The sequence below is a fragment of the Monodon monoceros genome, unplaced genomic scaffold, assembly GCF_005190385.1.
Source record: "Monodon monoceros isolate NGI ecotype Baffin Bay Population unplaced genomic scaffold, NGI_Narwhal_1 Super_Scaffold_8, whole genome shotgun sequence".
Lineage (NCBI taxonomy): Eukaryota > Metazoa > Chordata > Mammalia > Artiodactyla > Monodontidae > Monodon > Monodon monoceros.
The window spans coordinates 992,633-1,017,756 of NW_021703785.1; the positions used below are offsets into that span (position 1 = coordinate 992,633).

At 53.2% G+C, this 25,124-nt stretch overlaps 1 protein-coding gene across 7 annotated transcripts in view; it reads right to left on the reverse strand.

The window, feature by feature from the left end:
- ATP11A (ATPase phospholipid transporting 11A) overlaps positions 1 to 25,124 on the reverse strand; it is a 116,082-nt gene that overhangs the window by 47,349 nt on the left and 43,609 nt on the right. For all 7 annotated transcript variants that reach the window (XR_003791771.1, XM_029210555.1, XM_029210552.1 and 4 more), the window contains exons 2-6: positions 13,983 to 14,105; positions 8,816 to 8,905; positions 7,958 to 8,038; positions 4,443 to 4,550; positions 1,374 to 1,502 (exon numbers count right to left, since the gene is read on the reverse strand). Coding sequence is in view for 6 of the 7 variants with exons in the window: in XM_029210555.1 (XP_029066388.1) it covers positions 1,374 to 1,502; positions 4,443 to 4,550; positions 7,958 to 8,038; positions 8,816 to 8,905; positions 13,983 to 14,105 (531 nt within the window). In the remaining variant the exon portion in view is untranslated. The remainder of the gene's footprint in view (positions 1 to 1,373; positions 1,503 to 4,442; positions 4,551 to 7,957; positions 8,039 to 8,815; positions 8,906 to 13,982; positions 14,106 to 25,124) is intronic.

The window sequence follows — 25,124 nt, forward strand, 5'->3', positions numbered from 1 at the left end:
ATGGGCCACGTCTGGACCAGGGTGACTGCTGTTAAACTTCACCCTGACAGCACTGATGCACCCGGAGGCTCGTGGCGTCTGCTCCAGGGATGCGTCTAGGCAGTGATGTCCCTTTGTGGGTCGGGGTGCAGAGGGCAGCCCACTGCCCGCAGTCCGGTGTGCACGGCTCACCGGGGCCGGGGAGGGTGGGACACGATACCCCAAGCTCCAACGGCCATTGGACACCCAGCACTTTCCAGCCCAGAACTGCTCTCCCTGACAGTTGACTGTGCCAGAAGGGTCCCCCCTCCTGGGATTCGTTACATAGAAAATGTGAGAGTAAACGTGGGAAACCCCATAGGGCTTCATACGATGACACCCCAAGTCACCCACAAAGGATTAGGGCATCCTTTGGTGCTTTCCCGGCATAGAATCGCCTGTGTCCACGGGCAGCATTCAAGCACTGTTAGAGCTGCATTTCTGGAGCCAGAGCCTCAGAGCAAGGCTCACTTTCATAAACTCCTTGGAAGCTTCCAGGTTTTTAAAACAATGAAATCCTTAACATTAACAGCGATGTGCTTCTTCTTTTGTGATTGTTAATTAAAATTTTGTAGCACTAGCTACTGGCACAGAATTCCATGTTGAGCGTAAGAAATGAATCACAATTTCAGAAAATCCTTACTACGATATTTGAACAAAAAGACACTCATAGGGCTTCCCTAGTGGCGCAGTGGTTAAGAATCCACCTGCCAATGCAGGAGACATGGGTTAGAGCCGTGGTCCGGCAAGATACCACATGCTGCAGAGCAACTAAGCCCGTACACCACAACTACTGAAGCCCGTGCGCCTAGAGCCCGTGCTCTGCAACAAGAGAAGCCACCACAATGAGAAGCCCGCGCACCGCAACGAAGAGTAGCCCCCACTCGCCGCAACTAGAGAAAGCCCGCGCGCAGCAACGAAGGCCCAACGCAACCAAAAATTAAAAAAAAAAAAAAAGACACTCATTGATTTAACAGTCGGGCAAAATCTAGACTCATGACTTACTTTTCACACAATTCCAGTCCAGTCAAGTCACTAACTTTGACCAGTAGAATGAAAACTTCAAAATTCCAACAATCTCTTCCTTCCATCCTTAACTGGGTACCGCCGCTAAATGACACAGCTAAATAAGGAACATGGAGCTGCTTCTGTTAACCTGAGAGGCTGGTCGTTAGGGGGGCTGAGGGTGGAAGGAAGAAAGTGGGAAACAGGGAGAAGCAAACGAGACAGTCCCTGGCTTTCCCCTGAACACAGAGCCTCATGGCCGGTGCAGCTTCTGCCCACAAGAGCACAGCTGGGGGAGGACGCGGAGGTCCCGACGGGTCCTGATGGGGCACAAACGACAGGCACGTTACCTTGTGGCTGGACTCTCCGTCCAGGCTGGCGGTGGTCACGTGGCAGGTCCCATCCGCGCGGCTGCTGGACAGGAAGATCAGGTCACAGGGGAAGGTCTCGTCCTCCTTGACCATGACGATGTCCCCGACCTGCGGGACAGACAGACAGCAGCACCGTGAACCGAAAGCCGGGCTCCGGGCAGCGGCTCCCACAGACACCATCACGGTGTTACCTGCAGGAAGGCGTGTGGATGCTAATATGACTGAGAAACATCGCTGCCCGGACATCTGGCACAAACCCGGGAAAGACCTGTGAGGTCAATGCCCCAGCCTTAGACCTGGGATGCTTCACAGTGCATTATGACAGAATAGCTTGCGATATTCTATTTTGCAATGATAGAAATATTTGCACCATTTGTATTCCAAGCAGGCAGATGAGGTGGGTGGTCACCCTGCGGGCATGAAGCCTGTGACGTGGCCGCAGTGATCAGCACTGAATGGTCCCCAGTGGTCCCCACAGAAGACGGGCACAGGCCATCGCGACACAGCCCAGAGCCCAGAAACAGACCCACGAAAATACGCTTAACTGACTTTGGACAAAGGTACGAAAAGCCACTCGATGGAGGGGGTACAGCCTTTCCAACAGATGAGCACTTGGTCAGTCCTGGGCAAAAAAAGGGACTTTCACCTAAACCTCACACCTGACGTAAAAAGTAACACAAAATGGATCAGGAAGTTAAATCTGAAACATAAAACTATAAAACTTTCAGGAAAAAACAAACAGGAGACAACCTTTGGGCTCCAGGGCTTGGCAAAGAGTTCTTAACCTTGACACGAAAGGCAGCATCCATAAAAGGAAAGATCAGTAAATTGGACTCCATCAAAATGAACAACTTCTGCTTTGCGAAATACCCCATGAAGGTACTTCTGACAGAGGACCAGGTTCGAGAATATATGAACTCCCAATGTTCAACAGTAAAAACCCTCAATAATCCAAGTAGGGAATGGGTAAGGGCCATGAACACATGTTTCATGAAGAGGATGCCCTGATGGCAAATAAGCGCACGGTAAGATGCTCACCAGCCTCTAGGGAAGCACACACTTAAACCGCACCGAGAATCAGAACGACCGAGAGAAGAAACAGCGAGAACACCAAACGCCGCTGGGGATGCCGAGAATCGGGCCTCTCACACGTTGCTGGTACAATAGCGCAGACACTCTGGGAAATGGTTTGGCTGTTCCTTTTACCGTTATTTCATGACAACCCAGTAACTGAACTCTTGAGTTTTTATGCCAGAGAAACGGAAACTATACTCATACAAAAACCTGTACACAAATGTTCACAGCAGCTTTACTTGAACGGCCCCAAACTGGAGAAACATCAACATCCTTCACCTGGGCCACACACCCCCCAGACTCTGCAACGAAAGGAAGGCGTCCAGATGCCCAACCTGGGTGAGACCCAAGGGAATTCAGCTGCATGAAAGTTACAGGCTGTGTGACGCCATCCACGCGAGGACAAATCCTGGAGGTGGACAAATTGAAGGTTTCTTTTCTACTCGCCACAAGCAGCCTTTGCTTCCTTCCTTGTCTCACAGACTCCATTAAAATCCTCTCGGGTAAAACAGGCTGGATGCAGAGCAGACATTCCCCATAGGAGATCGATACATTAAAAATTCAATTTTCTGCTGACAGGTACTGTTTAGGTCTGTTTTTGAAGAGATGTTTATTAAAAGTATAGAAGACTTTGCAAAGGAAATATAGTCGTTAAAGGAAACGGTATTTGGAGCCTAGGGTCCGAAAGAGCCTGTTAACATATACACGGGGGTCCCCACTGCTGTTCCCATACTGAGAGGCTGTCCTCCCAGCCCCCCACTTCCTGACTCCTTGACCACTAGGAAAATGTCGCCAACCTAGGCTAACGGAGGGGAATTACTGAAACACCTGGACGGTGAAATTTATAAAACAAAGAAAATGTGGTTTAGAAACTTAAAAATACCTCCAATACAGAACACATATAATAACTATTCTGAGGTTAACGAAGATGGTCCACATGCTGATGACGAACCCTGTCCTCCGCCCGAGATACCCACTGACCCCCAGGCTGACCCGCTGCCCCTCCCAGGGCTTGGGGATGTGCCTGGAAGCAGAGGCTCGGGTTCAAAGACGCGGAGGCCCACCTTTCTGTCCCTGTGCACGAGCGCTGGCGACTCTCTCCCACAGCAGCTTCCCGATGGCCCTGCCAGGACTTCTGGCCAGGAAAGCAGCCCCGGGGAGGACAGAGGGATGGTGGGGCTGCAGGGGAGGGGGAGAGGGGCGGCGACTAGGGGGAGGACAAGCCCAAGGAGGATCCGGGGGAGGGTGGCCAGGCTCCACCCCCAGGCTCACAGCGAGACATGACTCGGGGACAAACCGTAAAAATCATACTTTTCACGTGCACACGTGTAAGCGCTTCTAAACGGCCAACACAGGCCTGGAAATAATCCACTTAAATAATTTAAATTTGAATTTAAACATAAGGATGCATTATTACACCAATAATATATTGAAAAAGAAGAATTAACATGCAGCTTTCAGGGAGGTTTCTGTCCCCATTTTCATGAATTTCCAGCTAGTAGAGCTGACCACACTAATATGATTTTGCCTTACTGTAAAATAACTTCTCTACAGGTGTTTAGAGCTCTCCCTGTCTTGACTGGTTACTATCAAGTGATACGCTTCAGACAACAGGCCTGGGGGGAGCCTCATGGCCGAGAGGCTGTGCATGGGGGACCGGGCGTGGGGGAGACACGGGGAGGCTTTGGACCTTCCACTCAATTTGCTGTGACCCTAAACCTGCTCTAAAAATAAAGTCGATTAAAGCTTTAAAAATAAATACATAGAAGTAAGAAGTTAAAGAAAGATAGTGGTAGGAGCTTGCCCGAAGTGAGCAGTACTTGGGGAAGAGGGTGGGCCTGCATCCAATAAATGAAACAATTTCAGACGGAGGTTTGGCCAACGAAAACAGCCCCGTGGCGCTGTTTCCTCATCGTAACAGGTCTGCGGCCGTCTGGGGGCCGTCTGGGGTCGGCGGGGGCAGGGAGGACTCACCCTGAGCTTCCGGCTCTGCTTCCGCACCAGCCGGCCGTGCTGGACGAAGTGCACGGGGCACTGGTTCACGGCGCTGTCGGCTTTGTGGCGCAGCCAGTCCTCGTAGCCCTGCGGGGAGAGACGCCGTGAGCCCCTCCTGGACTTGGCGGGCGCGGCCGTGGCCACGGTCAAGTGCGTGTGGACACGAGCGGGGGGAGCCGCGTCCCTGGGCTCCTGCCGCCGCCGTGCGCGAAGCCACGTCTTCCCTCGCACCCAGCCCCCACCCGGGCAAGTCCTGGCGCGTCCTTCACAGGGACACGCGTCCTGAACTGACCCCTTCCTGCTCGCGTCCCGGCTGCCCCGTGCCGCGGCCTCCGGCCCGCAAGGACAGGACCAACCCAACTCCGCCCCACCCGACACAGCTCCAAAGGCTCCCCGTCGGGACCCGCGCAGGCGGATGGCCACCCTCGGGTCAGCTGGGCTATGCCTGGCGTCCCTGGGGGGCCGAGGGCCGCTCGAGCCCCCTGGGTCTCAGGAGCGCCGAGGAAGGGGTGAGGGCCGCGGGCAGGTGGGCAGGGGAGCAGGCGGCACCAAGGGGCTGTGCCCACGCAGGTGAGCGCTGCAAGGGTCACGCAGAGGCGCCCGATGTCGGCTGCTCAGCACCCAGAGGAGGATGGGAGCATGGGGGCTGGCCAGGCGGTGGGCTCCGTGGGAGGGGCTTTGCGTGCAGAGGGAGGAGGGGGCTGAGGAGGAAGCGGGGGGCTGGCAGAGCTGGAGGTTAGCTTGGGGACGGGTGGCCCTGGAAGGTCACAGCTCTGACAAGGGACCTCCTTCGTCCTCTCCTCAGGCCCTTTGGGTCTGCTGGCCTATGTCTGAGGGTCGAGCCAGGATGGACCCGGGCTGCGCAGGGCACCGTGTCCTGGCCAAGGTGGCAGGCAGGCGCTTTCTGTGCCCATGGGCGGGTCTCACCCACCAGGAGCTGCTACCACCGCCCTCACTCCGTAGCCACAGGGCGGGGAGTTCGAGGGCACACACTTAGGGACAGGGACACTTGCTGTATGCAGAGGTCCCTCGCTGTGGTCAGGATGCTCTTGGGGCTGGCTCGGTGCTCTTTCAGCTCTGCCTGCATCACTGTCTCAGGGCAGAGCCCTCTAAGATCAGGTCTGGGGTCGCCAGCCCCCTGGTGACTGGTCTGTTCTAAGAGGCTCACACAGTATGTGCTAAGTGCATAGACCAGGCTCCCTCTGTGGGTCCCTGTATCACATCCTCAGCTTCGCCGGATACTCCAAACTGTTCCCCAAGGTGGTCCCGACACGCTCCCATCAGTGTGTGTGGATGCCTGTTTGACCACATCTTAATCCCATCTGCTCTTCAGACATTTACAAGCCAATTGAATGGGTATAAAGTAAAATCATATCGTTGTTCAAATCTGTATTTCCAGATGACTGGTGAGTGGAAAATAAAACCCAAGCTATCACAAAGGAATCCTTAAATGCTTCTCACGGTTCTGTATTAAATACAGACCAGTCCAGACGTTCACACTGAAGACTGGCTGTGAGAGATACAGGCACCGCCCTTACACTCACAAAGGTCACCTTGAGACTCCGTGCTTCATGTTTTCTCAGTCTGGAGTCAATCACTCCGCCATGCGTCACCTCATTCCCACTGTCACCCACTGTCACTTGAACCATGTCTCATGTGACATGTGTGTTCAGTTTCTTAATTTTTTATTTAGAAACTAACACAGAAAGCATGGCTTTGTCAGCAACAATGTGACCATCAAGAATTTAACTAGATGCTACCTTTCTGTAAATTATTTCAAATGCAAATGTCATCCTGTTCAAAAGTTTGCAGCAGGGACTTACTTCCCTGGTGGTCCAGTGGGTAAGACTCTGCACTCCCAATGCAGGGGGCTAGGGTTCCATCCCTAGTCGGGGAACTAGATCCCGCATGCATGCCGCAAGTAAGAGTTTGCATGCCGCAACTAAAAGATCCCGCATGCCGCAACTAAGGCCCAGCGCTGCCAAAACAAATGAATAAGTAAATAAATAAATCACTAAAAAAAAAGTCTGCAGCAGATAAGGGACTTGTATGTACAACATACAAAGAATTTTCACGACTCATGGATAAAAAGACAACCCAATTTAAAAACAGGCCAATGACTTGAAGCTACTTCTCTAAAGAAGATTTACAAAAGGCCAATCAGCTCATGCAAAGATGCTCAGCATCATTAGTTACCAAGGAAACGTAAAATCAAAGCCACAGTGGGATACCACCCCACACCCGCTAGGGTAAGTGTAATAAAAAAGATGGACAACAAGCCTTAGCAGGAATGTGGAGAAACTGAAACCTCACACACGGCTGGTTGGAATGTAAAATGGGGCAGTCACTTTGGAAAATACTTTGGCAGTTCTTTACAACATTAGCGCAACTCGATTCCTTTGTATGTACCCAGGAGAAATGAAAACCTATGTCCACACAAAGCTTATATGTGAATGTTCATAACGGTGTTCTCCATAATAGACAAAAAGTAGAAGCATCCCGGGAATGCCCTGGCGGCGATCCAGTGGTTAGGACTCTGCGCTTTCTCTGGGCTTGACCCCTGGTCGGGGAACTAAGATTCCACAAGCCACGCCATGTGGCAAGAAGTAAGTAAATAAATAAATAAAGCCACATTTAAAAAAAAAAAAAAAAGTAGAAGCACCCCAAATGTCCATTAGTGGATGATGGATAAACAAAATGTGGTCTGTCTATCCACATGATGGAATACTATTCATCTGTGAGTGAAGCACTGACACGTGCTACAACGTGGATAAACCCTGAAAACATGCTCGGTGAAATAAGCCAGACACAAAAGATCACTACTGTATGGTTCTGTTAATAGGAAATGTCCCCAATAGGCAAATTATAGCAACAGAAAGTAGACTGGTGGCCGCCAGGAGCTGCGGAGGGGGATGGCGAGTGACGCTCACGGGTACGGGGGTTTCTTTCAAGATGTTGGGAATTTTCTGGAACTAAACAGAAGTGATGGTTGAGCATTAAACTGGCTGAGTGGATGGTGGGACTAACAGACGACCTGTCCTTCCTGTTAGTCACTGGCTTTGTTTATCAGGATTGCAAAGAACAGCACGATCCACACGGAGCGAATCAGGGGTTGCCGGGCTGTTCTACTCATGGAGCCACATCCCAGACCCTCTGCACGAGCAGGTCCTCGGGGTCCGGGCAGCCAGGGACACAGCGGGCGAGGCAACTCAGGTGCTGTGTCTCTGGGTGATTCCACGTGAGAACGACCGTGTCCTCTTCAAACTCTTGGGGCGACAAACCAGCACTAAATTACACAATCTCTCTTCTTTTAACTCAAGCATCTCTTAACTCAAGACTCTACCTAAACCAGTCACAAAAGTGAATTTCTAGAAGTCAGCTAAGTTTCCTACGAACCAGCTGAAACAAAGCGGGGAACTCTGCTTTGGATGAAAGGCGATGTCCTATAGCAGAGATTCTGTAGGACCTTCGTCCTTTCTGCCTGTAAGGCTCACCTGCTTGATAGCCGTGACAGTGATGACAAAGAACAGCGGCAGGCCGCTCGTCACTGGACTCGTGGGCGTATCAATGATCAGCTGCATTGAGAAGAGAACCGTTGAGTCATTTTCAGAAACACGTCTTAGGGGCTTTGGACAGACTGGCTGGCCCTGTAACACCTGCCGACGTTTGCTGTGACTCATTTTAACTCGCTTTACTATTACCCCACTTCATCCCAGCACTGGAGATAAATTAGATAAGAATTTTTACTATAAAACTGAGGGCAGTTCTCCTTAATCACGGGATGTGCTTAGAAAGCCACGTCAGCAGTGGCAAAGACACCGGCTGACTCCAGTGCACGTTTTATTTCAATTCACCCCTCTGCTTCTGGTGCCACACTTTAATTACATTATTTGCATAAATTACTGTCTGGGAAATTTTAAAAGTCCTTCAACGGTATTTTGTATGATTGAGACAAGTTAGGTTGCTGTTCTTAAAGCACATCTGACCTGTTCCCTAATCCATACCTCACTGTGGTTTTCACTCTCTTTTTTTTTTAACTCTCTTTCTCTTAATGTTTTTTTTTAGGAGAATCCCCCCTAAAGATTAGGAAGATCCTGCTCTCCCGTCAGTACTGGAGAACGAGGATGGAAAGTGGCCAGGACCAGTTCACATGCACTGCGCTCACGCCTATGTTTTAGTGAACAGGTCTCTCTGACCCAACATGCTAGTCCTTGAAGAAAACAAGTGATGTATCTGCAGATAAAGGGGCATTAAGTCCTTGCTCCTTCTGAGGAGCAAACCAATCACCTGAGAATAAATGCCACTTATTTATATTTACATTTGAGGTGACAGAAAAAGATGACCAGACTTACCTGTACCAGAAATATGATAAGAAAATAAAAGTTGGCTATTCTTCTGAATTGTTCAAATAAGTTCTTGGGTATGAAGTTCCAGAATGTGTACTGTATAAAAGAAAAACAGAAAGGAGTCATTCTGATCACATTTTACGTTGTGTAGCATTACTCTACCACATGATAAGCTGTCCTGAATTTCAAAGTACAAAATGTCTAGCTTTAGATACAAAATTGAGAGTGTTTGTAGACATGTTATCAACTTGTTGACTGTAAAAACAACCGCTAACACAGAACATGTGCTCCAAGAGCAGCATATGTCAACTACCTAATTCCAACAATTCAAGGTAAGGCAAAGTAGCTTAAGAATAGTTTTACTATTAAAATGTCTCTCGTAAAATGTAAACCTCTGATTGTTAACTCAAAACACACATGGTTAGCATTCTCCTTTGACTGTAATTTTTGGTAAGCTCTCCGTTTTGTTACAGCGTGGCTGCGAGGGGACAGAACGTGAAACAGAAGTCACCATTTTCAGGTGGTCTTAACCCAGCTTGGCTATGGTTCCTGCAATGAGGAGGTGTCCTGGGCCAGCCCCTCCCCCTTACCCAGGGGGCTGGAGAGGGACACAGGGAGGGTAGTCAGGCCACTTACTCGCCGAATGTCTCGTTTCTGCCTCAGAAGGAGACCTTCCCTAACCTTTGTGTTGAAAACAACAATGTCCCATATGTCATTAACCTACAGTAAACACTGAGCTTGGACACTGTTTTTAAAATTCCATTTGACAGTTTTGCCTCTTAACGAAGATCGCCCCCTGAAGGGGGAGAGCCTGCTCTGCACGGCATCTCTCTCATCTGGACCGGTAAGCACCTTGGTTATCTCTCTGCATCTAGACCCACAGGCACCTTTAAAGCCACTTAATTTAAAGCCACCTAAATGATGACTTCATTCCTATCAGGTGCAGGAGGCCCACGCTGCAGCTCAGACATTATGTTTTGTGATCTCCATATTTTACAGAATAAACGACTGTCGTAAGTTATTACTGCTGGTTATTAGTAATACGGTCAAAATCCCTGATGATGTATGGTAAGAAGAGTGAAAACCCAAAGAGACAGTTGAAACATTCATGACTGCACTGATATATCAGTACTGTATGGATAAAATAAAATAAAACGAGCATTTTATTTCACATGTAAGGATTGGCAATTGGATAATGGTGTGCCAATTGTACATTTTTAAAATATTCTATTACCACATTTTAAAAATATTTATTTATTTACTTATTTATGTGGTTGCACCAGGTCTTAGTTGTGGCAAGCGGGCTTCTTACTTGCGGCTTGCCTGGCTCCTTAGTTGCGGCGTGTGAATCTTTAGTTGTGACATGCGTGTGGGATCTAGTTCCCCGACCAGGGATCGAACCCAGGCCCCCTGCATTGGGAGCATGGAGTCTTATCCACTGTGCCACCAGGGAAGTCCTCCAATTGTGTGTTTTTGATCTCTGCTAAATTCTAAAGATCTAAATATTTGCTTAGACACTTGGGCCACAATATAATGTAACACTTTGTATTACAATGTACAATGCAACACTCTGACCTACATCTGTCAAGTCCCAGGATCAGTAGAATAGAACTTAATACTGGAATCCTTGATATTGAGCCACAAGCATGGAACAAAGGGGGTTTTTTTTTTTTGCTATGAGGGAGCTAAGGAGTCTGAGGTCGGCGGAGCATCTCTTTCCCACCAGACAACTTGAGGAGTATTGAAGCCACAGGACAATTACTAGCCTTGTGTTTCTTTCACGCCATGAAAGACTTCACACCCAAAGTGTGCATCTGCCCTGGGGGTCGTGTGTCGTCAGCGCTGAGCTGGATTTGGCCACTCTCTTCCTTCCGTGAGAGTCACCTGTGTCCTGTACTCACTGGGAGGGCGGCTCAGACGCAGAGAAGCCGTCCCGCCTGGTCGACCTTTAGTCACATGGAGACGGGGAGACAAGGACAGCCTGGCGCCACCCTGCTTCGCCAGCCCCGGAGAGTGAAACCAGAGCGCCTGGAAACCACTGAGGCTGCGGCTGCTGTGTGCCTGGAGGGGGAGTCCCGCACAGGTGCGCCCGGGGCGCCCTAAAAACGCACCGGGCACGGTCACTGATCTCCAGGGAAGGCGACCCGGAAGGTCCCAAGTAGTTCAGCTTTCTGTACAGGGTGGAGGGACAGCACAGCCTGAGCTGAACATTGAATTCCACAGCATGCTGAGGGCAGAGATGGGAGCCACACGCGTCTTGTGCCCAAAGGTACAATTTTGTAACTTGATGAAGCCCCACTGTCCGTGAGTCCAGGATCTGGTGCTAGAGCAGGCCTTGGGTTGGTGGCTCGGCATGAGGTCAGAAGCCAAGGGGTTGTGCTGGGGTCATTTCTACCAGGCTCTGCCCCAAAAGGAAACAGAACTCACTGATCACCAATAACAGCACTTCTTCAGATCAGGCCAGATGAGCATTTTCACCCCTCGTGTAACTTTTCACATGCTAAGTGCTTTCACGACCTTGGATTTAATAAAATCAAACTTACAACTTTACTGCTGGTAGTAGTATTACTGCTCCTTAAGTAGTAAGTCATAAAACTTATTACTAAAGTGCGTCTGCGCACTTACGAAATCTTTGTTGACCATCTTTTCTTTTAAGGTAGAAACGAATGTTCTCTTCCCAAGAAAACATATATACATCACCAGAAACATATTCTCTGAACCTGCCTGTAAACTTACGCTTTACAAATTAAGTTGTATTTTCCACATCCTGAGCTGTTTTTAAATGAGAATGATCATGTGTCCAGATGTCCACGTCATCTGGTCTAAATCCACGGCCTGTCCACCCTGCTACCGACTTGGATTCTAGGTCCTCGTCTGAGGATCTCCTCTGTACTGAGATCAATTAGCAACCGAGGTTACGTTGTCTGTAATTGCTCTTGAAATGACACACCATCATCTACCTGGAACTGACTTTAAGCCACTAATACTGCAAGTGCCCTCTCTCCTCAGAGCTGAGACTTGTTGCCTTTTCACCAAAACCCACGCCTCCTGTGTGACAGCCTGATCTGGCTCCTGGGGCGGATGCTGACTTAATTCTGTCAGGGCGTGGGGTGGAGGAACTTTCCCGAAAATAAACAGTTTTGAAAAGGCGCCCAGGACCTGCACGTGTATCTAAACCCATCCTTACAGCGCCCTCGCCCCGGAGGTGGGTTTCCTCTGTCAGAACCCAAGGAGCCTCGGGGCACATAGGAAGAAGCCACCGCAGGCAAGGCAGCACCTTGCAGACCCCGGGGCCGAGCAGACGCCGGGAGGTGACACGGGGCCCCTCAACGTCTTGCTGGCCACCGGCTGCAGGAATATTAGAAGGGAAAACCTGAAAATGATAAATTGGCTCGAAACTTGAATCATAGCAAGGGGTCATAAATGGGATTTAGGAATCACTGCTCTCGATTATCTCCCCCAGAGCGTGGACGGGGCTTCATAACAAACGCAGTGCCCTGCAGCCTCGGGCTCTAGTCCACCGGATGCGTCAAGAAGGGCTTTGCTGCTCCGATCCCTGAGTTTCTGAAGTTTCCTTTGAGCGGCTGCACAGAACCTTCCAGGTCCCTGGGAGGAACCGGGGCTGGGACAGCGGGGCCCAAGCTTCGTCCCTGGGGGAGAAGCCAGCTGTGCGGGATGTGACTCAGTAGCCGAGGTGGCTTTGTCAAACGTCCTGCCCAGACTAGACGCAGGGCAGCGTGGGGACTCGATGCCTAGTCGAGTGGGGACTCGAAGTTGTCCCCGCAAGTTCACACGTGCACAACATCTGAGTGTTTTCAGTGCACTTCCCCATTCCTCGATGCGTCTGCACTGCACACGAGCAGATTTCTAAGAAATACGTTTGAGATTTTGTTCCTTTGGGGGCACTACTGGTTGACAGAGTGCATCTTCAGTGAGCTCTATTCGAGACTGTCTAACTTATAAATGTCACTACTGGAAAGACCTATTTCTGGATATGAGGTCCTCCTGTTTATTTCTCCTTTCATTGGTCATGTCTGGGCAACCACGGACTACATTTGTTTGGCTGTGATTTTGTTTATGAGCAACTGACTTACACATGCTGTATTTCTGGAGATTAAAGTTATTATTTTACATTGCAGTTTTAAAATAAAATAATTCCGTTAAGAAAACTGCCTTACACAAATGAACCTATCTATGAAACAGAAACAGATTCACAGACACAGAGAACAGACTTGTGGTTGCCAAGGGGAAGAGGGATGGGGGAGGGATGGAGTGGGAGTTTGGGGTTAGTAGATGCAAACTATTACATATAGAATGGATGAACAACAAGGTCCTAGTGTAGAGCACAGGGAACTATATTTAATACCCCGGGATAAACCATAATGGAAAAGAATGTGTATATATGTGTAACTGAGCCACTTTGCTGTACAGCAGAAATTAACACAACATTGCAAATCAACTGTACCTCTACTAAAAAAAAATTTTAAAAAAAACTGCTTTAGAAAACCTCGGTTGTCAAGTATTTGTAACAAGCACGGGACACTCTTGATAACTCATGACAGAATTAAGCGGGTCCACCGCAGGTATCTGGACACGCAGCACACTGATGTGTGAATTACGTAGGTCTGGGACGTGGGTCTGGGTGTCCAGGACACCAGGCATGTGGAAAGTTCTCCGTAGCCTGCAAAGTCATGTTTACTGTTTTCCAGAGTCAGCGACCCCGTTCTCAAGACCCAGCTACCGGTTAATCTGAGGTGTGAAAACGGTCCTGCAACCCCACCTCCAGGCCAAGAGATGGTCAAAGCCCCCGTAAACGGTGACACGCGCGTCCTCCTCTTTGCGTCACCGCTCCTAACTGATGGCCTCTGACACGCGTCCAGCGTGCGCGTTCGCAAGCTGGTAGCACCGGGGCACCTGCATCGTCCCTGTTTTGCAGGAAGAGACCCTGCCTGGGGCGGCTCGATCGTGGCACGCGGCCAGACAGCTAATTTGTGGTGCCGGCAGGATCTGAACGTCCTAGACTTCAAATCTGATCCTTAAACGTGACACAGGTAAGAGGGACGTGAAGAGAACGTGCTGTGACGTCAAGTCGTAACAGTGTCCGGGGGCGAGCGGAGGGGTGCTGAGCCCGCGCGCCAAGGGCCGTGCGGCCAGCTCGCAGGCTGATGCTTACCTTGGAGGAGACGATCCTGTTGTCCGGGCATCTGTGCGGGATGTAGGCCTCAGCACCCGGCGGGGGCTCGCGGTGGCCCACGTACACGGTCCGGCTGTCCACACAGTCTTCCTCCCCAGCACACTGCGGGGGGAAGAGCGGTCAGAGCAGGCCTTGGGGCGGGGGGGTGCGGGGTCTTCCCGGGGTTTGGCTTGGATGCAGGTCTGTGCTGGGCCCTGGGGAGGGCTGGGCGCCCCTGCAAGGCCGGGCCCCCCACCCCTGCCCACCCATTGGGCCCTCACGGGGTAAGTGCTCAAACCCCCGCCCAGCTCTTCAGAGGAGCGGTCTGAGCGGCCACCAGCACCCCCGGCAGGAGTCGAGGGGGGCCTTCAAGGCTGGTGGGCAGTGGAAATGCCACAGGGCGGGTCCATTCAAAACCAGAAAGTGACAGCAAAGCCCTAAGCCTTCAGAAAAAAAGACGACAATCCCAGAACTTTGGGGAAAGGTCTTTAACGAAAGAAGAAAGTAAAGCTATGAGTTCAGAGCAGAAGGCGGTTCACGCGCCGCAGCAGCCCACCCATAAGCCTCCCTGGGGACCGAGGAGACCTGGGTCTCGCTCATCTTCGCGTTAGTCACAGTGCTGTGCACCAGACGCTAAGGAGACGCCTCCGACCCGAAGAGCCTTCCAGTGACACTCAAGCAACTGTACGCAGTCAGCACTGCAGCGCCTGAGATACGACGGCTGCTCATGAGAGACTAAGACGAAGCCTCGCATAGCGGCCCCAGCACGGGGCCCCGGACCTCCCCCCACGGACAGGCAGCCCCAGCACGGGGCCCCGGACCTCCCCCCACGGACAGGCAGCCCCAGCACGGGGCCCCGGACCTCCCGCCACGGACAGGCAGCCCCAGCACGGGGTCCCAGCCCCTTGCTCAGTGTTGTCAAGAACAAACAGAGGCAACAAAAGGAAACACGCGGCTGTGCTCCGGGGGCCCAGCCCGTCCCATCCAGCACCGTGTCCAGCCTTTGTGGCTTCAGGGAACCTTCACTTTTTTTTTTTTTTTTTTTGCTGTACGGGGGCCTCTCACTGTCGTGGCCTCTCCCGTTGCGGAGCACAGGCTCCGGACGCGCAGGCTCAGCGGCCACGGCTCACGGGCCCAGCCGCCCCGCGGCATGTGGGATCCTCCCGGACCGGGACACGAACCCGTGTCCCCTGCATCGGCAGGCGGACTCTCAACCACTGCGCCACCAACTTTAACACAAACATGAAAATCCTGGAAACCTTCCGCCTAAACTCTGAAGACAGTGGCTCCGCGGCGGCCGGGCAGAGGCACAGGAGCCCCGTCCCCAGGGAGGCACGGCGCAAGGAGGCTCATTAGGGCCAGTTCATACCCTGGGCACAGGCCGGCTTTACCGTAATCATTCAACACCTCAAATACCGCTCGCCCGCTCGGCGCTGTTCTAACTGTACAGGTCGGGGTACAACACCTGCCTGTGGGACGAGGTCAGAAAACAAACCCAACACGACATATTCCGAGGGACTCGCCACGTCATCGCAACACCAGCTCCTTTGGGAATGAACCTCGTCCTACTCAGCCCTGCGTGACAGCGCAGGGGCGGGGCTCCATCCCTGCAGCCGCGCGGGGTGTCGGGTCCCCTGCAGACGACAGCAGCAAGAAGCGGCCAGGCAAACCCTGCCCCAGAGCTGGTCCTCCGCCTGGACGTGCAAGAGGAAAATGCGTCCCACCTTCCCCAGAGACACCGTCAACTCGCCTCGCAAGTCTCGGGACTTCAGGGGTGTTTACATCCTGCTGCTGAGCCAGACGGCAGGTAACGTGTCCAAATTACAAAGGCAGAGCTGTTTCGGCTACTTAGTTGTAAATCTACAAACTGTCAACAGAAATAAACCCACTCTCCATCTCTCCACCAGCATGTCCTAAACCAGGGAGGGACCTCAGCAGACTTTCTGCCCTGTTCGATCCGACACACACACAGGCGAGAAGAGACCACCGTCAGGGCACAGAGGCTGAACCTCCGATGGAAAGAGGCCCTGAACCTGCGAGGCCAGCTTTCCTCCAGCTTCAGGAAGGCCCGGGGGGCGCAGGAGACACTTCACTAAGAGCTGCGGTGCAGGGAGGGGCCGTTGTTCCTGTTCTGCCCGAGCCTCTCCTCAGGGGCGGGGGAGGAGCTGAGTCAGGACAGGAGAGGGGTGACCTGGGGAGGGTGAACCTCCTAAGCATCCTGCACCCCTTTGCTCCACACCGGCCCCCTCGACTCTGAAACCCACACTCCCTGCTGTGACGCCTTCGGCTGCCACTTCCAGGCCCCACTGGAGCAGGGACAGGGCTTTAGAGCCTGCATGTGCCCCTAAGGCGACACGGCTCAGCCCCCAACACGTGTCACCTATGGAAGGTGACTTTGCAGGTACACCCTAAGGCTCCGGGTACACCTGAGGCCCCGGGTACACCTGAGGCCCCCGGTACACCTATGGCTCCGGGTACATCTAAGGCCCCGGGTACATCTAAGGTCATGGGTACACCTTAGACTGCAGGTACACCTAAGGCCCTGGGTACACCCTAGGCCCCGGGTACACCTAAGTCTCCGGGTACACCTGAGGTCGCAGGTACACCTGAGGTTGGCAGCTGCACCCCCAGGGCTCTGTGGACATGAAAGGGAAAGTTCCCCACCTCGGGCTGAGTGCAGAGGAGCACCCGCAGGTTATAACGCAGAAGAAGGATGAGGTAACCCAAAGTGCCGCCTGCCCCTCCCTGGGCCCTCCCTGGGTCCCACGTCGACCACAGACGAAGCATCCAGTTTACCAGGAGCTAGAAGGGCACCACTGCTTGTCTGCTCAGAGGGCACGCAGCCAGCAGGCCCCACGGGGCTTCCGAGACAGACCTGGGGTGCAGAAGGGCACTCCATGAAGGGCTCAACCGAGGGGCAGCAGGAAGGGTTTCCTTGGCTGCGGACTAAGCAGTGTGTGCGTGAACAAGGGCCGCAGGCACGACGTCCTGGGAAACTGCTAGAGCCCAGCGGCCCAATCCTGGGGGTGGCGGGCAGGAGGCAGCTCCCCTGCATCAGAACCCCGGGCGGCCACAAGAAACTGTGCCGGACACCCTCCCGGGGGTGGCAGGAAGGTGGGTGAGACCCAGCCCCACAGATTTCCACGTTCCTGGGGAATCACGAGACGTTCCACCAAAACGCAGGTGAACTAGACGTCAAGGCTTTGCCTGCGTGGCCCCTGAGGATGTGTGAAAGGTCCCCAGGGTTGCCCTAGAAAATACTCGCAAATCATATCTAATGAGGGATCGGTATCTGGGACAGACAGAGGCCATCGCGACCAATAATGAAAAAACAAATAAGGAGATTTGACTAGACTTTCTCCAAAGATTTACAATGGCCAGCATCACATGGAAAGATGCTCAAAATCAACGGCCCTCAAGGAAACGCAAATCAAACCCTGCACAGGCGGAAGGGGCCAGACACAAAGGAGCAAACGCTGGATGATGTTTGTGTGAAACGTCCAGCACAGCCAAATCCATGGAGACGGAAAGCGTGGTGGCGGCTGCCAGGGGCTGGGGAAGCCGTTGCCTGGGTACTGGGTTTCCTCGGGGTGATGAAAATGTTTTAAAATTAAGATTATGATGGGGACTTCCCTGGCGTCCAGTGGTTAAGACTCCGCACTCCCAATACGGGGGGCACGGGTTCAATCCCTGGTCGGGGAACTAAGATCCTGCCTGCCGCACAGTGTGGCCATCAATCAGTCAATCAAATTAGATTATGGCGATGTTTCATAACTTGGTTCAGTACTAAATTCCACTGAACTGTACTCCTTGAACAGGTGGGTTTTAGGATCCATGAATTTTGCCTCAGTAAAGCTGTCGGTTAGGTCTCGCCACGAATTCCTGGGTCCCGAGCATTGCCCGTCACTTGCTTCTGCGTCCGTGCTGAGACCTCACCCTGCGTCAGTGCAGCGAGCCTCACGTCTCTGAAGCTGAGACGGGCCCTTCCTTCCCAGACAAATCCACCCCCTCCTCTTACCACAGTGAAGCTTGGGTTTTACCAGAATGAGGGATCCTCTCCGTTTTAGGGAAAACGAATAACATCTTTAAGGTTTGGTTTTTAATAGATAGCATTTCCTGATGGATAAAACTGAGCTGAATGCGTTTCCAAAGGAGAACGCCCAACAGCCGAGGAACTGGAAAAGAAGAGATTACATCTGGGGTAAAATGGGATGAACACAGCAAGCAGTGCACCCTCGCTCTCTGGGCCTGAGCCAAGGCAACACCCCACTTGTAGGGGCCTCGTGGGGCCATCAGGTATGTCAGACGCAGTGGCCGCGCCTTCAGCAACTTCGCCATCAGCCTTGTTAGGATGTGGGGCACAGCAGCCTGAGCGTTAACGTCAGAAAGCACACAAGGACAGAAGAGACTCTAAAATACTCCGGAAATCAATTTCACCCAGCGATAGTCACCTAATGGGAGTTTTGAATTTCAGCTGAAACAAACAGAACCTATTAGCTGAGTTACATGTCAGACTGGAACGTAAACATGTAATCGAGCCTCGAATTACCAGATCAATTTTTGTAGAGGTGGTTCCACCTAACAACCATCTCTTTCTTTCTTTTTTTTTTTTAATAAATGTATTTATTTATTTTTGGCCGCGTTGGGTCTTCGTTGCTGCGCGCGGGCTTTCTCTGGTTGTGGCGAGCGGGGGCTGCTCTTTGTTGCGTTGCGCGGGCTTCTCACTGCGGTGGCCTCTCTTATTGCGGAGTATGGGTTCTGGGCGCACGGGCTTCAGTAGTTGTGGCACGTGGGTTCAGTAGCTGTGGCTCGTGGGCTCTAGAGTGCAGGCTCAGTAGTTGTGGTGCACGGGCTTAGTTGCTCCGCGGCATGTGGGATCTTCCCGGACCAGGGCTCGAACCGTGTCCCCTGCATCGGCAGTCGGATTCTCAACCACTGCGCCCCCAGGGAAGTCCCCTAACGACCATTTTTCAAATTTACAGGGATCCAATGACAAAGCGATTCCTTGTTCTGGTGTCTGTTTATTGCTTTAAAAGGCAACATTTCTTGTTTGACGGGTAAGAAGATGATACAGCGCTGAGGTGTTTCTAAACTTGAGACGTTTTTCTGGCTCAGTTTCCCCAGCACTTCAGCTTCCTCGTGATGCGGGGTGTGTGATGTGGCCCCTTCTGTCACCCCTGCCCACACACATGGGTGTCTGTCTGCACCCAGGGAGCCTTCACTCACTCCTGCTTCTGCAAGCCTTACTCGGGAGCAATGATTAAAGTGATGCTCCGTAAGTGGAACCCATGGGTTTAACTGCTGATCAGATCAGAGTTCTCTGCGTGAATCACTGGCCTTCCCAGGGCCAGTAAGCAGAGTCTGGACTTCCCGTGGTGAGGCAGGAGCCCAGGTGCGCACCCTTTCTCCTGTCACTGGACCAGTGCCCTTGGCCTCTGCCGGAGCCCCTCCCCACTGACCACACTCGATGGAACGACAGGCCCTTCCTTCCCAGACAGATCCGGGCCTCGGCACGGCTCTCAGTGGCATTTTCCTGCCGTGGACATATTTCCCAACACAAAATTGTTTGGATCACAGAAGCACCAGCGATGGTCCACTTCATTGGGAAACACTGACCATCTGGAAAATGAAGACGCCAGGTGACCTAAACCATAATTTACTGGGTCCAGAACCAAACTAAAAATAAAAACTCTAACCACAGACGACTTCTGGCCCGCTCTGGGCTCTCCTAATTCGATAGCTCACAGCAGCAGATAAGGAGTCCTGTGCTTGGGGTGCCCGGGCAGGAGGCCGGGACTGGGCTGCACAGGACAGAGCACTGGCCGCCACTGACCCCCTTGTGAAACGCACGGGAGCAAAAACAACAGTGACGTTTTTGACAAAAATAAGTTTCCAGACGAGGCTGCAGATGAAGCAGATACAATCGTTCCTGCGACTTCAACGTGAAAAAAGGCAGCAGCGATCAAAGGGGGGTTTCCGTCCAGTTTCCCGCCGTGACCCCCTCACGACGCACGTCATCGGGGCCTGTGCAGAGATGCAGCCTCGTCTCTGGTCGTGGGTTGGGGGTGGGTGCTGGGGCTCAGACCTCCCTACGGGGGAGCAGGTTGCAGCTCAGCTCGCGCAGGCGGGTTACCTGCCACCACCTGTCCCATGGAGGCCACAGAGGCCCGGCTCCCCTGGGAAGCAGGCCCGGGTGGGTCCCCCGCATGCTGCCTGGGGAGGGGCTGGGAGGACACAGGGAGGACGGATCACGTCCCTGCCTGTTCAGGGGGCAGTCTCCGTGCTGGGGGCACGGCTTCCCCACGTAGAAGTCAGGGAACCAGCCTATCGACGAGAAGCAACGACTCCAGGCTGAGCTGGTGCAGTCAGTGTGGAGGTGCGGGCGAGCTGGGCCAGGTGAGTGACCAGGCGGTGAAATGAGAGAGCCCGGGGAAGGGAGACGAGGTTTACAGCATCGGAGAAAGAACCTCACCCGCAGGTCTTAGATGTGAGCCCAGTTCCCCGGCCCGGGCCAGAGGGGACCCAGCCTGTCAGCTCCTCCCCCAGAGAGAAGGGCAGGGAGTCCTGAGTCGCTGACCAGATAAGTACTGCCCTGTGAGCCAGCGGCGAGGGCTCCCACGGTCCAGAGCACAGCACAGCGACCCCGGGTCCCCTGGAGCGTCAGGAGGGCGACGGGGTCACAGGCCAGACGGTCCCTGTGCTGGGGGGGGGGTGTTGGTGCCCCCCCAGGGGGCATTTATGAAGAAGGGACAGAAAAGGGAACAGAGGCCCAGGTTCCGAGGAGGCAGAGGGGTGGGCTGGGCACCTGTCAGGGACCCGTCCAATTTCTGCATCTGCCCCCAACCTGCTAACCTCACCGAGGCTGTTGGTTCCTCCCCCCACGTCCCCCCCACGAAACAGCCCCTCTTTACAACAGGTGCACACCCCGGTGCGTCCCCGGCTGCTCACATTACAGTACGACTGCAGCCTCTGCAGAAGGAAACGCGGATAAAGACGCCAGAACACGGGCAACGCGAAGAAGAATCAGCCACGCGCGCGGGCCAGCAGGAACCACAGCACGAGGATGGTGGGTGGGAATCGGTTAGCCTGAGAGAGATGCTCAAATGATCAAGGATCCAACCGCAGTGCTTCATACGGCACTAGAAAAGCTGTCACCAGGAGGCCGGCAGGAGGCCCGCGTGATTTCTGTATTTACTTCCCAGGAAAGACCGTCCCCTTCCAGAGATGAATTAGCCAGAAATCTAAGCAAACTCACCCACTTCCCACACAGAAACATGCTGGTGTACATGGGGGCTTTTCACAGCTGAGATTATATACCTTCCGCTGCACTGGAGGCATATCTTCTAAATACTGAATACATATCTAATGAAGGACCCGCAGGGCTGAGTCAGGAATTACGGCAAACTGCGTGGTGAAAATACCGACTCATTGGATAACGACATCCACAGAGCCGCTTCAGAAATCGTGGTTCAGCTGGCTGGCTTCGGCCTGGAAACGGGCTGCCTGAAACCCGCGCGAATCTCCGCAACCCCGAGGCGAAGAGTCTATTTCGGGGGAGATACCGGCCTGGGAGCCTGAGGCTGAGGCCAACCCCGCAGTGGTCTGTGTGTCAGGCCCGGGAAGGTGACCACCGGGGGCCACCAACAAGTCCTGAGACCTGGGCCGGGCTGGCGGGGGCAGAAGCGGGAGGGGAGAGCAGGGCGGCTGCCGTGTTGTCTGCACGTGGCGCCCCCCGTGGCCGGGAGTCCCTCTCCTGACGGCCCAGCTCACCCACCGTTCCGCCCCTCCCCAGGGAAGCTCACTGTGACGCTCCTCCGAGGGGGTCAAAAGGTCCGGCCCCTCCCCTGGCTCAAGGCGCAGGCCTCTGCGTGACTCGTGACACCTGCACCGCTCCCGCCCACTTCCCGACAGGTGCTCAACATGAATGGTCTCACCATCGTGACTCACTCCCCAGACGTGAAAACATAACTGAGTGTTTCTCCCTGTGTGTGAAGCCCACTCAAGAAATGTCGGTATTTCCTTGTCCACTCTTGAGGCCATTCCTTAATCTTCACTGTGTCACCAAACACTCTCAGAGGAAGGAATAGTTAGATGGAGGCTGGGCGCCAGCCAGGAAGGCCTTTTCCAGGGGCAGGGTGGGCCCAAGGCCTGCAGCACTAGGTGGAGGGCCTGAGAAAGAAGCTTCCAGAACAGGGAGCCGAAGGCCAGGACGGGCCGGAGGTGAGGGCCTTCACACCACCTGTGCCACAGGCCCAAGGTGCGCCAGGCAACTGATAGCAGGGAGGACAGGTGACACCTGCCAGCTGCAACCTTAGGGTCCCAGGGTCTCCCCGTGTAACTAAGCAACCATTTCAGACCCCAACCCATCCCACTTCTTGCAGCTCCAATCCTACTTCTTGGCAAACAACTTAGGTAACTTTGCCGGTTTTGCCTTTCTGAGCCTCAAGTCAGTCCTTCTTGAATCGGTGTCTCCTGGGCTCAATTCGGCTCAAATAAAACTTTTCTATTCCTATTATAGACTGTTTATTGATTCTTTTCATTGAAAATGAAATACAGACAGCCCCACCCCCAGAACAAGAATGACAGATTATACAGCCTAGGGGAGGACCGGGTGTCCCAGAGCTTCTGGGGCCGCTCCTTCACTGCCTATCCCCGTGCTGGGCTTAGCAGCCAGCATCCCCGTCAACAAGCTGCCCGGAGACCCCGTCTGAGCCAGCCAGGTGGCAGCAGGGGCTGAGAGCAAGCCCACCAGGGTCTGGCACCGTCCGGGCAGAGTCTCCCTGTGTCCCGCCCTGCCCGTCCCTGGAGTGCTTCTCACCCCGTCAGACCCAGGGTCCCCTCCTGTTAGTAAACCCCTCTTACCGTCCCCTTGCTATGAAATTCCTAGGAACAACCCCAACTAACCCTAATAACTCGTACAAACCACCGGGAGGCTCTGATTCTAAAGGGAAGATGGAAGGAACACAAGTTAGGAAAACCACACGTGCATTTCAGCCCGTACGACACAGACACGGCTCCACCCGAAACTTCAGGAGTGATGTCACCAGGGCTGCACGGCTACAACCAGACAGACACCCTGGGTCTGCGTCAGGCACAACCAGACACAACACTCTTGCTTTACTGGGCTCTGACACCATGAGCAGAGATACTACAGGCTACGTGACTTTCCACAATGGGAACCAGTCCTGGTAAGGTTCTGATGAAAATAACATAAACTCTCCCCACAATTTAGGTAACAGCTGATGTTTCTGTTTGGTTTTTTGTTTTTTTTTTAAATATTTATTTATTTATTTTTGGCTGCGTTGGGCCTTCGTTGCTGCACGCAGGCTTTCTCCAGTTGCAGTGAGTGGGGGCTACTCTTCATTGTGGTGCGGGGGCTTCTAATTGCAGTGGCTTGTTGCTGCAGAGCACGGGCTCTAGGTGCGTGGGCTTCAGTAGTTGTGGTATGTGGGCTCAGTAGTTGTGGCACGTGGGCTCAGTAGTTGCGGCACACAGGCTTAGTTGCTCCGTGGCATGTGGGATCTTCCCGGACCAGGGCTCAAACCCGTGTCCCCTGCGTTGGCAGACGGATTCTTAACCACTGTGCCACCAGGGAAGCCCACAGCTGATGTTTTGAAATGTACCGGGATTTGTTTTAATCAGGTCTGGTGAGTCACACAGAACCAGAAACGACTGTCCTGGCGGAGGGAGCTGTTACATCACAGATCCCCGGAAACAGGAGCAGGCCAGGCGGGCAGGGCCACATGGGGTGGCTGCAGCGGGGAGGGGGATGGAGGGAAACGCAGCAAGGCTGGCACCCCACAGCTGGGCTGCACAGAGCCTCAGAGGTGCTGCCCTGTTCCCCACACACGACTCATTCATTATTAGAAACTAGAGCGGGAGGGGCAGGCAGTGAGAAACCTCAATGCAAGAGGCAAGTCCCAAGGAGGAGGGGCGCGGTGACCACTCCCTCTGCCGGGACCTTCAAATCCACAGAGAGACGGAAACAGGAAATGGCTCCGGGGCTTTCCCCGCATTTGATTTCTGGGGTCAAACACCTTTTGTCTTTAATAAAGAGAAGCAGCAGGAGCGTGACATGAACGCCCAGGCCTCCACCATCCAGAGCTGGCAGATATGAACATCTTGTGATGTCTGACTCGGGACCTTTGAGACCTAACACCTCATGGACAGAGCTGCAGCCCCCAATTTCCCCCTTCAGCCCCGCCCCCTCCCCACGAGGCACATCTGATGGATGGTGAACTCTGGGGGCGTCCCAAAGGTGAGGTCACACGCAGGGTCCACGTTAATCCAGCCACGAGCCATGCACATGACCTGCTGCAGTCATGAGTCCCCAAATGTGTCTCACAACGGCAGCATGCGTGCTAATCCCCTCCAACCCGCTGTTTCACCCAGGGTCATGGGAATGGGGCTGTAACGGTGACTCTGAGACAACGGCTTACCTATAGGGATAGACACAGACCGGGCCCATCCTTTTAACCCACTGCAAACCCCAGAGAAGGAACTTACAAGTGACCCATGCACCCGAGAGGTTTTCCCCCAGATGTTTCACGCCGAGACAGACATCCTCGTGTGGGCATGAGCCTCTCTGGGGGTCACTCTGGAAGAGGAGGCCGGACAGTAAACCACGGGCAGGCACATTTTGGGGGAGCTGATGCGTTCTGAACGTACACCCCAGCAGGTCTGACCCCCGGGTCCCCACCCCCGCCAGCTGTCACGGGCCTATCCATGCGGCCGAGCTGACTGTCTGAGGAAAGAGCTCGCTGCCTTCCTGGCTGCCGCGGTTGGACCCTCGTGAACTGTGAGCTCTGCGTCATTTACCCACTTTTCTCTACTGGGTTTTCTTTTTCTCACAGATTCATAGAAGCCTGTTACAGGTGACAGACACTGAAGCACTGCACACCTCCTCCCTGTCGGTCATTCTCTTTTAACTTTTATAGTCTTTTGCGTAGAGTTTTACACTGTGATGCAGTCAGACTTACCCATCTTTCTGCAAAACTCTGTACACGTTGATATTTTTAAAGGAGATGTTATCTGACTTCCGTTCCTAGGTGATACAAATTTGATGGCTGATTGATTTATTGATCTGAAGGCCCCACCACATAATTTGACAGACGAAGGAACGATAAAGTTCCAGTAGGAGGA